At 41.7% G+C, this 12,000-nt stretch overlaps 1 protein-coding gene across 4 annotated transcripts in view; it reads left to right on the forward strand.

The window, feature by feature from the left end:
- The window catches only part of ELMO1 (engulfment and cell motility 1), a 597,137-nt gene that overhangs the window by 195,182 nt on the left and 389,955 nt on the right, over positions 1–12,000 (forward strand). For all 4 annotated transcript variants that reach the window (XM_011972891.1, XM_011972881.1, XM_011972876.1 and 1 more), the window contains one exon: positions 2,759–2,928. In XM_011972891.1, the coding sequence (XP_011828281.1) occupies positions 2,759–2,928 (170 nt within the window). The remainder of the gene's footprint in view (positions 1–2,758; positions 2,929–12,000) is intronic.

Below are 12,000 nucleotides of genomic sequence, written 5' to 3' on the forward strand. Positions count from 1 at the left end.
TATTAATAAGAGTAGATATAATAAATTCCATCTACTTAGCTTCCACATTGTTGACTTTTTCTTTGTTTGCTTAGCAAAGGTTCTTCCTTAAAAGTGCACAGCTTTTAGAAGGGCAAGCACATTTTCTTTAGGTGCTGTAAACCAGGAGGGCCTCCTTGTGTTACAGCTGGGGAAGATCAGGTGGTAGTTGAAAAACACAATCAGCTGGGTGTGGTGTCTCACACTTGTAATCCCAGCACTTTGGGAGGCCGAGGCAGGTGGATCACCTGAGGTCAGGAGTTCAAGACCAGCCTGGCCAACATGGTGAAACCCTGTGTCTACTAAAAATACAAAAATTAGCCAGGCATGGTGCAGGAACTTGTAATCCCAGCTACTCAGGAGGCTGAGACAGGAGAACCGCTTGAACCGGGAGGCAGAGGTTGCAGTGAGCCGAGATTGTGCCAGTGCACTGCAGCCTGGGTGACAGCAAGACTCCATCTCAAAAAAAAAAAAAAAAGAAAAGAAAAACACCACAGAGCTGCTTATTCTATAATCACAGAGAGATGCAGCATCCTGAGTGATGTAGAGCAGTAGTCCTCAGTGTGTGATTCCCAGGCCAGCAGCAGCACCACCTAGGGTCTGGTTAAACACACAATTTTTGGGACCCCACCCCAGGCCTTTAGAACCAGAAACTCTAGGGGTGGCCCATGGTCTGTGTTTTAAGAAGTCATCCAGGTGATTCTTACACAGGCAACAATTTGAGATCCACTGTTTACAGTGTGTTTTCTGGAGTCCAGCTGCCCAGGTTCTATTTTAACTTCAGCACTGATAAGCTGTGTGACCTTGGGCAAGTTACCTAACTTCCCTGAACTTCAATTTCCTTTGTCAAAGACTATGATAGGACCTACCCGGTGGGACTATTGTGCAGATTAAATGAAGGTATTTAGAATAGTGGCTCATAAAAAGTGCTAGGTAACTGTTGGCTGTTTTTCATATTGGTATCAACTGCATCAAACACTATTAGTTAGCATTAATAATGACAATGAAATAATTTTTGGGTACTCATTGTCGTAACCTAGATAGTAAATGTAAACATCCTTCTTGGAGAAAAAATACACTTTTCAAGGAATTTGCAATGATTTGCTTGGGTTAACTATTATATGTTCATGTGAATGCTGTATATGCATTTGAAAATTTTGGAAAATACTATATCCCTTAACAATTTTAAGAAATAAATAATTCTCACCCAGCTCTCCACTCTCCCTTCTAGTATTTGAGTGATGTGTGGGTTATCTGTAGATCAGTGAATAGATAAGTAGGGAGGGCTCTTGTTTTCCTCCCTGCTCTTTTCCTTCTTTTATAATTTCTGATGCAAAGCGTCTGTTTTTGGTTTTAATTAAATGGGAGACCTGAGCACATCTGTGACCAAGTGATGGGGGCATGGGTTCTATCCCTGTCTCGGGTCCTAAAGAATTGGATCAGTTCCCCTGTTGAATTCTTTTCTCTTCTTGAGGGCTGCTTCCAGGTGACAGTGGAGGGGGCGCTGGGCAAGGAGGGAGGGCTCTGTGGCTGTGGACCTGCTGGGGTGGAGTCCTTCTGCTGTTAGGACCTGCGTGGATTCCCTCCCCCGTTCTAGGCAGGGTCTGTGGCCAGCATTGGTTTTGCCTTTAATACCTATGTGGTTCTCCTGCCTCCACTCTGCAACCTTAACCTGTGATAGTTCACAGGGGGTTCCTGAGAGAGTTGTAACCAGTGTCTGTTGAGGAGAGATACCTCATTAATGTGGTCAACACCCTATCTTCTCCCTCTCTAAAATATAACACGGTTTCAAAAGAGAAAGCAAGTACCTGAGAAGGAGAATATGATGATGGCATAGTGCTTCACCACAGTGATTTTGAGTTAAATAAAACCACGACAGATACTCAGTTATCTGTATTAAGCAAAAACACAGGCAGAACATTGTATTCCTTTGTGTTTCTTACTGCTTGCGTCAACTGAAAGGTAGATATGAAAACCTCGACTGGATGAATAAGACATCTGGACTATAAATTATTACCCAGAAGTTCAGCTTCTCTAATATATTTCGATTCCTCTATGTCCTGCATGTAGAAGCCAAGTGTAAATGCCTCAAAAGTAATTCTAGGCATAGCTGTTAATTTGGTTTCCTAATTATTTAGTTTTAAATTCACACAAGTAGCCAATGCATGTGAAACACATGTTGTTGAAAATTGAAATTTACAAGCATGGTTGTGGAGTGCTGGAAGATTTGCAGTAACCTAGAAAGATCATTTGGGTGGCTAATGAAGCTTCCGAACACGTGTAGGCAGTTATTACTCACAGTATTGACTGAACAGGTGAGCATGCTGTATAAATTTGTGTAATTGCTTAACTGAGCAAATAGCTTTCAGTTGCTTTTACCTAATTTTACTTAAAGGGTAAATACTTCCCCTTTCCTCCCTCCTTTCTGCCACATCCTGTTCAGTTTCTAGGGCTTTAATATTCTTGTACTCTTGCTCTTGGTCTTTTCCTCGAAATGAAAATCCCAACTCCTTTGAGAAGAACGCAACTGTTTCCTGTCGTGAGATGAGCGGACCTCGCTCGGAAGGTGGAGTGTTTGGGTTGGAAGCCTTGAAGCCTGTCCTTGAGATGCCCACTCTGTAATATACAGATAGTCTTGTGCTTTTGGCCTTTGTGGCTCTGTTTCTCATTGAAACATAAATCTGTTTTGCTGTTGTGGTTTCCTTTGTCAACACTCTTCCCTTTGCTTTTGCCCCGGAAGGCTCAGAACGCCCAGCAGCTCCATGAACGAATCCAGTCCTCGAGTATGGATGCCAAACTGGAAGCCCTGAAGGACTTGGCCAGCCTCTCCCGGGATGTCACATTTGCCCAGGAGTTTATAAACCTGGATGGCATCTCTCTCCTCACGCAGATGGTGGAGAGCGGCACTGAGTAAGCGTCTTTTTTCCTAACTTCCACAGCTGTCCTATGTGTCTCAGCGTTTTGAATATTATTACATTCCTTACACTTGCAAACGGTTTTAAAGACCAGAGCCTTGGTTAGACTCAGGAACAAAATAGTTTTTAAGATAGTGGCAAGGCAGTGGGTTTGTAATTTCAGGAGTTCTCCATCCTTTGCCCACCAACATCTAGTGTCTGAGACAAAATAGAAATCCATCAAGTGCTAGAAATTTCAGATTCATGTGGAAAAATATCATGTCATTATCTCAGAGGGCCTTGCCAACAATGAAATTATAACTCGACAAAACATTAATCCCTCATATTCCTTGCCTATCCCTAAGAAAAATTTTCCCTCTCTTAATCCATTAAAAAAATTAGATTACCTAATTATATTTCTTTCTTTTTTGACAGCTCAAGCTAGTTCAAGTTATGTTTCAAAGTATAAAACCAGGTCAAGATATCATCCCTGAAGTAATTTTAAAACATAATACTTGAATGATTAAATACTTGTCATTAATTACTTGAAATTAAATGCAGTCAGCATGGATTAATGACCTACTGTGTGCATGCAAAAGAGTTGAACATGGGAAAATTTTTTCATATGAGCCTTGCCTTCCAGAAATTGGTGGAGACTATTATATGGGCAGAATTCTATTGTGTATAATTCCTCCTGAGAGCCAGGAGTCTAGATGGTGGACCCATTATCTCTCTCTCTCTCTTTTTTTTTTTTAATTTGAGATGGAGTCTTTGTCGCCCAGGCCGGAGTGCAGTGGTGCAATCTCTGTTCACTGCAACCTCCACCTCCTGGGTTCAAGTGATCCTCCTGCCTCAGCCTCCTGAGTAGCTGGGATTTCAGGCATGTGCCACCACACCCAGCTAAGGTTTTTTTTTTGTTTCTTTTTTTTTGGGGGGCGGTGGGGGGAGACAGAGTCTCACTCTGTAACCAAGCTGGAATGTAGTGGCACGATCTCAGTTCATTGCAAGCTCTGCCTCCTGGGTTCAAGCGATTCTCCTTCCTCAGACTCCCGAGTAGCTGGGACTACACGTGTGTGCCACCACACCCAGCTGATTTTTGTATTTTTAGTAGAGATGGGATTTCACCATGTCCGCCAGTATGGTCTCGATCTCTTGACTTGGTGATCCATCTGCCTCGGCCTCCCAAGGTGTTGGGATTACAGACGTGAGCCACCGCACCTGGCCTAATTTTTGTATTTTTAGTAGAGATGGAGTTTCATTCACCACACTGACCAGGCTGGTCTCGAACTCCTGACCTCAAATGATCCACCTGTGTCTGCCTCCCAAAGTGCTGGGACTACAGGTATGTGACACCACACCCAGCTAGTTTTTGTGTTTTTAGTAGAGATGAGGTTTCACCATGTCAGCCAGGATGGTCTCGATCTCTTGATGTCATGATCCACCTGTCTTGGCCTCCCAAGGTGTTGGGATTACAGGTGTGAACCACTGCGCCCAGCCTAATTTTTGTATTTTTAGTAGAAATGGGGTTTCACCACGTTGGCCAGGCTGGTCTCGAACTCCTGACCTCAAGTGGTCCGCTTGCCTCTGCCTCCCAGAGTGCTGGGACTACAGGCATGTGACACCACACCCAGCTAATTTTTGTGTTTTTAGTAGAGACAGGGTTTCACCGTGTCAGCCAGGATGGTCTCGATCTCTTGACCGCACGATCTGCCCGCCTTGGCCTCCCAAAGTATTGGGATTACAGGTGGGAGCCCCCATGCCCGGCCTAATTTTTGTATTTTTAGTACAGACGGGGTTTCACCACGTTGGCCAGGCTGGTCTCAAACTCCTGACCTCAAATGATCTGCCTGCCTCTGCCTCCCAAGGTGCTGGGATTCCAGGCGTGAGCCACTGTTCCTGGCTGGAACCCATTATATCTCAAAGAGCCCCACAGAGGAGATGAGTGTGAACTGTCCTTGAGGGAGCTGGAGTTCCACCAGGAGGGAGGAAGGAATGTGCCTTCCTACTGGGGAGCTCCCCTTCTCAGCGAAGGCTTGGGTTCTCTGGTGTGAGTGTGGAGCATCAGGAACCAGGCAGAACTGATGCTATGTGTGTGCCTTGTCAACATTCTTTTTCTCAGTGCTGTGGCCTTACTTTATGACACATCTTCACCTGCAGAACAGCCCAAAAGAGTCACCATTCCTTAGACCTAGGATGGGGGACAGCAGTTCTGAATTCTGTCTCCATGCTGCGCATGTATTATACAATGTGAGAGAATGTCAGTATTGAATGTATTTTATGTGAACTAAAGCAACAGAATGCCTTTCTTAAAAAAAGGAGTATCATGCTCATTAATATCTTAACTACAGTCGCGCACTGCATAAGAACATTTCGATCAGTGGTGGACCACAAATATAATGGTGGTCTCATGAGATTATAATGGAGCTGCGCTATACAGCTGTACCATTTTTTATCTTTTATGCCATGGTTTTACTATACCTTTTCTCTGTTTGGATACACGAATATTTGCTGTTGTGTTACCATTGCCTACACTACTCAGCATAGTAACATGCTGTACAGGTTTGTAACCTAGAAGCAATAAGCTGTGCCACAAAGCCTAGGTGTGTCGTAGGCTATACCATGTGTGTTTATGTAAGTACACTCTATGATGCTCACACAACAAAATCACCTAATGATGCATTTCTTAGCATGTATCCCATTGTTAAGCAACACATGACTGTATTTATAATAATCAGTAAGCTGTCCCAGTTTGATACATATAGCTCGGTTTCAGACAGATAAACAGAGCTTAAGGCCAGGTGTTAGGTGAATTCTCTTTTGCATTTGTCTCTTACACTTTCCCATCACACTATGTTTGTGGGAAGGAATGATCCCTCTCTGGGTCACCTTTGTGGCCCCCTTCCTGTTTTATGTAAGTTCAAAGTTATGCTACTTTCGGGGATGGAGGAAGGAGGGACTGGAGTTGCAAGGCCTACTGCCATCCTTCTGCTGGTCCTGCATCTCACGCTCAGAGGTGGCTTATTTAATCCACAGCAAATTTTTCAGATCTTTTGCTAAGATTAAAAAGAAAAGAGTCATTTTTCTTATAAGAAATCCTGGCTTCTCTGTTAAACTTAGAGCAAGACTTCAATCAATTAACAGGAAATCTTTGGGATAGAAACCACACAAATTAAATAGGTCCTGCAATTTGGAAGGCATTTAGTCATGACTCCTAGGCAAGGTTCCAGCTGGAGAAGGTGGTGGTTTCCTAAGCAGGACCCGTGGAAATTTTCGTAAACATTGAAGAAATGTTGCTAGAATTTTTCGCCTTACTTTTAGGAATAATGAGATTCAGAGATGACTTGCCTCCTCCTCATTATCCAAGGCTGGGCTTTTATTTTATTTTATTTTATTTTTGTACACTTGATAAGTTCTTGGATACATGTGCAGAACGTGCAGGTTTGCTACATAGGTATACACATGCCATGGTGGTTTGCTGTACCCATCAACCCATCATCTGCATTAGGTATTTCTCCTAATGTTATCCCTCCCCTAGCCTCTAACCGCTGACAGGCCCCAGTGTGTGATGTTCCTCTCCCTGTGTCTATGTGTTCTCATTGTTCAACTTCCACTTATGAGTGAGAACATATGGTGTTTGGTTTTCTGCTCTTGTGTTAGTTTGCTGATAATGATGTTTGCCAGCTTCATCCATGTCCCTGCAAAGTACATGATCTCATCCTTTTTTATGGCTGTATAGTATTCCGTGGTGTATATGTGCCACATTTTCTTTATCCAGTCTATCATTGATGGACATTTGGGTTGATTCCAAGTCTCTGCTGATATGGACAGTGCTGCAGTAAACATACGTGTGCATGTGTCTTTATAGTAGAATGATTTATAATCCTTTGTGTATATACCCAGTAATGGGATTGCTGGATCAAATGCTATTTCTGGTTCTAGATCCTTGAGGAATTGCCAGACTGTCTTCCACAATGGTTGAACTAATTTACACTCCCACCAACAGTGTAAAAGCATTCCTATTTCTCTACATCCTCTCCAGCATCCGTTGTTTCCTGACTTTTTAATGATCACCATTCTAACTGGCATGAGATGGCATCTCATTGTGGTTTTGATGAACTTTTTTTCATATGTTTTTTGGCCACATAAATGTCTTCTTTTGAGAATTGTCTTTTCATATCCTTGACCCACTTTTTGGTAGGGTGGTTTGTTTTTTTCTTGTAAATTTGTTTAAGTTCCTTGTAGATTCTGGATATTAGCGCTTTGTCAGATGGGTATATTGCAAAATTTTTCTCCCATTCTGTAAGTTGCCTTTTCACTGTGATGATAGTTTCTTTTGCTGTCCAGAAGCTCTTTAGTTTAATTAGATCCCATTTGTCTATTTTGGCTTTTGTTGCCACTGCTTTTGGTGTTTTAGTCATGAAGTCTTTGTGCATGCCTATGTCCTGAATGGTATTCCTAGGTTTTCTTCTAGGGTTTTTATGGTTTTAGGTCTTACGTTTAAGTCTTTAATCCATCTTGAGTTAATTTGGGTATAAGGTGTAAGGAAGGGGCCCAGTTTTAGTTTTCTGCATATGGCTAGCCAGTTTTCCCAGGACCATTTATTAAATAGGGAATCCTTTCCCCATTGCTTGTTTTTGTCAGGTTTGTTAAAGATCAGATGGTTGTAGATGTGTGTGGCATTATTTCTGAGGCCTCTGTTCTGTTCCATTGGTCTATATATCTGTTTTGGTACCAGTACTATGGTGTTCTGGTCACTGTAGCCTTGTAGTATAGTTTGAAATCAGATAGCGTAACGCCTCCAGTTTTGTTCTTTTTGCTTAGGAATGTCTTGATTATATGGGCTCTTTTTTTGGTTCCATGTAAAATTCGAAGTATTTTTTTCTAATTCTGTGAAGAAAGTCAATGGTAGCTTGATGGGGATAGAATAGAATCTATAAATTACTTTGGGCAGTATGGCCATTTTCATTTGTTTGTGTCCTCTTTCCTTGAGCAGTGGTTTGTAGTTCTCCTTGAAGAGGTCCTTCACGTCCCTTGTAAGTTGGATTCCTAGGTATTTTATTCTGTTTGTAGCAATTGTGAATGGGAGTTCACTCATGATTTGGCTCTCTGTTTGTCTATTATTGGTGTATAAGAATGCTTGAGATTTTTGCACATTGATTTTGTATCCTGAGACTTTGCTGAAGTTGCTTATCAGCTTAAGGAGATTTTGTGCTGAGATGATGGGGTTTTCTAATTTTGCAATCATATCATCTGCAAACAGACAATTTGACTTCTTCTCTTCCTATTTGAATACTCTTTATTTCTTTCTCTTGCCTGATTGCCCCAGCCAGAACTTCCAATACTATGTTGAAATAGAAGTGGTGAGAGAGAACATACTTGTCTTGTGCCGATTTTCAAAGGGAATGCTTCCGGGTTTTGCTCATTCAGTATGATATTGGCTGTGGGTTTGTCAGAAATAGCCCTTATTATTTTGAGATGTTCATAAGTGAAGGAGAAATGAAATCCTTTGCAGGCAAGCAAATGGTGAGAGATTTTGCCACTACAGGGCTGGGCTTTTAAAAGGTCTCTCTCCAGCTGGTACTGGGTGGGGCCGTGGAGCAAAGTCAGTAACAGAGAAGCAATGAGGAAGTGTCATATTGACAGAGCACGAGCACAGTGTTTAAAACCTGAGTTTAATTGTTCTATCCATCATGGGGTTTTGAAATTTCATTCCTAATTTCTGCTTGAAACATAGATGTGAACGCGAATACAGCTGTGGGGAAACATGTTGTCCCAGCCTGAGCAACATAAGGGATATTGAGGAATGGACAGTGTTTCCAGAGACAAATATCAAAAAGATGGATATCAAAGCGTTTCTCAGAAATTTTTATTTTATTTTATTTGAAAGAAGAAAAATTGTATCCACAACTCTAAGTCCAATGTCATAAAAAATACTACTCTTTTTTGGGTTTTAATAAAACACCACAGTCTTTGTCCATGCCTCTGTGCACACAGACAATGAGACAGCCTACTTCTGTGTCCTTCCACTGTTAGTCAGCCATCACTAGGGGCAGAAAAACAGGGGAAACATTTCCAAGAATGAAAGGGCAGGGTCCCACTTGGCAATGTGATGGGAAAATTACGCTGCTGGAATATGAGTAAGCTGTAACACCACCCTGGGCAGGACAGTCAACTGCGAGCAAAAGTTAAATTCATGTATTTATGATGAACTTGGAAAGTTTCTTTTTTTTTTTTTTTTTGAGATGGCGTCTCGCTCTGTCACTCAGCCTGGAGTGCAGTGGCGCGATCTCGGCTCACTTCAAGCTCTGCCTCCCGGGTTCATGCCATTCTCCTGCCTCAGCCTCCCCAGTAGCTGGGACTACAGGAGCCTGCCACCACGCCTGGCTAATTTTTTGTATTTTTAGTAGAGATGGGGTTTCACTGTGTTAACCAGGATGGTCTCTATCTCCTTACCTCGTGATCTGCCCACCTTGACCTCTCAAAGTGCTGGGATGGAAAGTTTTTTTAAAATAACTTTCTTTCCTTATGAAAAATTATTATCTGTCATTTGAAAAGTATATAAATAAGCAGAAGGAAAAAATAAGAATCATTTGTAGTGTGCCTTTCTACAGACAACAATTTTTAATATCTTGATGAATATCCTTTTTTATATATTTTAGATACACACATATGCACAGGCTTTATAAAAGTAGAATTATAATACTCATGTTTTTATAACCTGCTTTTTGTAGTTAACAATATTTCCAAGTGACAAATATTATTCTCCCGTCATTTTTGTTGCCTGTATACTGTTTCATTTTTGCAGCTTTATAGCTTATTATGTATAATTAATATACAATAATTTGAGGAATGTGCATAGTATGGTGAACTGTTTCCGTACTGTAGGACATTTATATTGTCTTCAGGGTTTTTCTCTCAAATTTTATTTTATTTTATCTTACTTTTTTTTTGAGTCAGAGTCTTGCTCTGTTGCCCAGGCTGGAGTGCAGTGGCAGAGTCATAGCTCATTGCAGCCTTGACCTCCAGGGCTTAAGCAGTCCTCCTGCCTCAGCCTCCTGAGTAGGTAGGGACTACAGGTGCCACCACACCTGGCTAATTTTTAAATATTTTTTTATAGAGACAAGGTCTCTGTGTTGCCCAGGCTGGTGTTGAATTCCTGGTCTCAAGTAATCCTCTTGCCTTGGCCTCCCAAAGTGCTGGGATTATAGGTGTGAGCTACCGGGCCTGGCTTTCTAAATGTTTTAAAATCAGCTTTTCTTTTAGCAAAATCTTTGTGGATATTTAATTTATTTTGTTGGAATAAAATTCCTGACTCAGAGAATATATACATTTTAAAGCTGTTTTAAAATAAGAATAGCCCAATAGCTTGCAGAAATGTTCTAATTTATACTTTACCATTCTTGTGGGAGTATGTCTATTTCCAATACCTTGGTCAATACTGGGCTGGCTTTCTGGTTTTCCTCAGAAAGATAGCAGTGGTGTTTGTGGAGTTCTAACTAATCTGGGGAATTTATAAGTGCTGTTTTATTTGTTTCGTTGAGGTCATTTCTCCAAAATCTGGCTGTAGTATTAGAAACATTGGAAGGAGTCCCATAGTTATTTTAGTGATATGTAAAGTTCTTACATAATTGTCTTAAAAAGAAACATTAATTGTATAAATTATTAGTCCCCTCCGTACTGTGTCATACATATGACACAGATGGAAAAGTCTATTGCTGTGTGTATGGATGACATGTATATAAAAATTGTCATTGTTGCATTAATACAAGAACAGTCTTAAAACAGGTTCCCTCTGTCTCATATTAACCTTTCGCTATTCAAATTCTTTTCATCTTGCCTGAACCAGAGTTGTTTTCATTTTCTGGGTGTTGTGAAAACTGAGGTATGACTTGAATTATACACTTTGCTTTGATGTTCCCTAGCACCCATACTTGAGATGGATTTGTATGTTTTATTCCTTTAGCAAAATGCGTATTACTGAATGCTGAACCATACTCCTGACACTGGGTTAGGCATGTGAGGGGTAAGAGGAGGTGCATAGAGGATAACACAAAGATGTGTATGACAGTTTTCCATTATGTGTGACCTTTTCTGGAATTTTGCCTTCACACAAAAGATAAATGTCTTTTTTGAAACTTTGTTAACCTCCAAGGACACAGATGATCAGCTCTAACTTATGCCATTGACTCTGAGAACTTGGTGTCTCTTAGAAGCCTTGGCTGTTCTGGAAGTTCCAGTGCAGGCCAAAGTGATTCATCTACTCACTGCCTTGCAGCCAAGGCCAGCTGACGCCATGCACGTTTTGCACTTTACCTCCTCGGAGATGACAGACCCAGCCAGAAAGAAGCTGCTCCTGTGGTCTCTGCAGTCAACCCCAGCTGTGAAGGCTGCCACATCTTCCCAGCGCTGTCTGCTGTTTTCCTGGAGCATGCAGGGAGCTCCAACTGAACAGCTCTTGAGGGCTCTGCCAGAAATTTGCATCACAAAGGCCAAAGAGGCCAACCTTCTTGGGCTTTGTCAGAGATTGTGTGGCAGAAAATTCCCTAAACAGGATCTGCCCCCTCCTCACTCCTTTTGCTTTCTCTGTGCCTCTTTGTCCTTCACTCTGGTAATGGAAATGCGAAGGGGTCACACAGCCCATTTGAAGAACAGATTATCTTCTGCTGGCGAAAAAAAAAAAGAAAAGTTGCTATTCTTTGGGCTGAGGTGAGAGGTTTCTGGCCACTGTGAAACATCAACCTTTCCAGAGTAATTTCTCTTCTAGTCACGTTTCTCTAAAAAAAATGGGTATACTGAGAGAAAGCGAGAGAGACAGACAGACAGACACAGACACACAAAATCCCACTTAAGGCAGTAGACAGACGTTGCAACAACAGTTTCTCTTCTCCTTATGCGTAATCTGAAGCCAAAGTGAGGGTGCAAATTTGAGGAGTATGAAGCACTGTGACTCAGCACTGAGTTATGTCTGTGCTCTGGTCAGGGAGAGCTCTCCAAGGTCATGGATACTGGAGGAGGCGGAACTCATATAAAAACCATAAGCATGCTCAGGCCCCAGGCCAGAAAGTTATTTTAAAACTTTACAGCGACC

This window comes from Mandrillus leucophaeus, unplaced genomic scaffold (assembly GCF_000951045.1).
Source record: "Mandrillus leucophaeus isolate KB7577 unplaced genomic scaffold, Mleu.le_1.0 Scaffold100, whole genome shotgun sequence".
NCBI classification, from domain to species: domain Eukaryota; kingdom Metazoa; phylum Chordata; class Mammalia; order Primates; family Cercopithecidae; genus Mandrillus; species Mandrillus leucophaeus.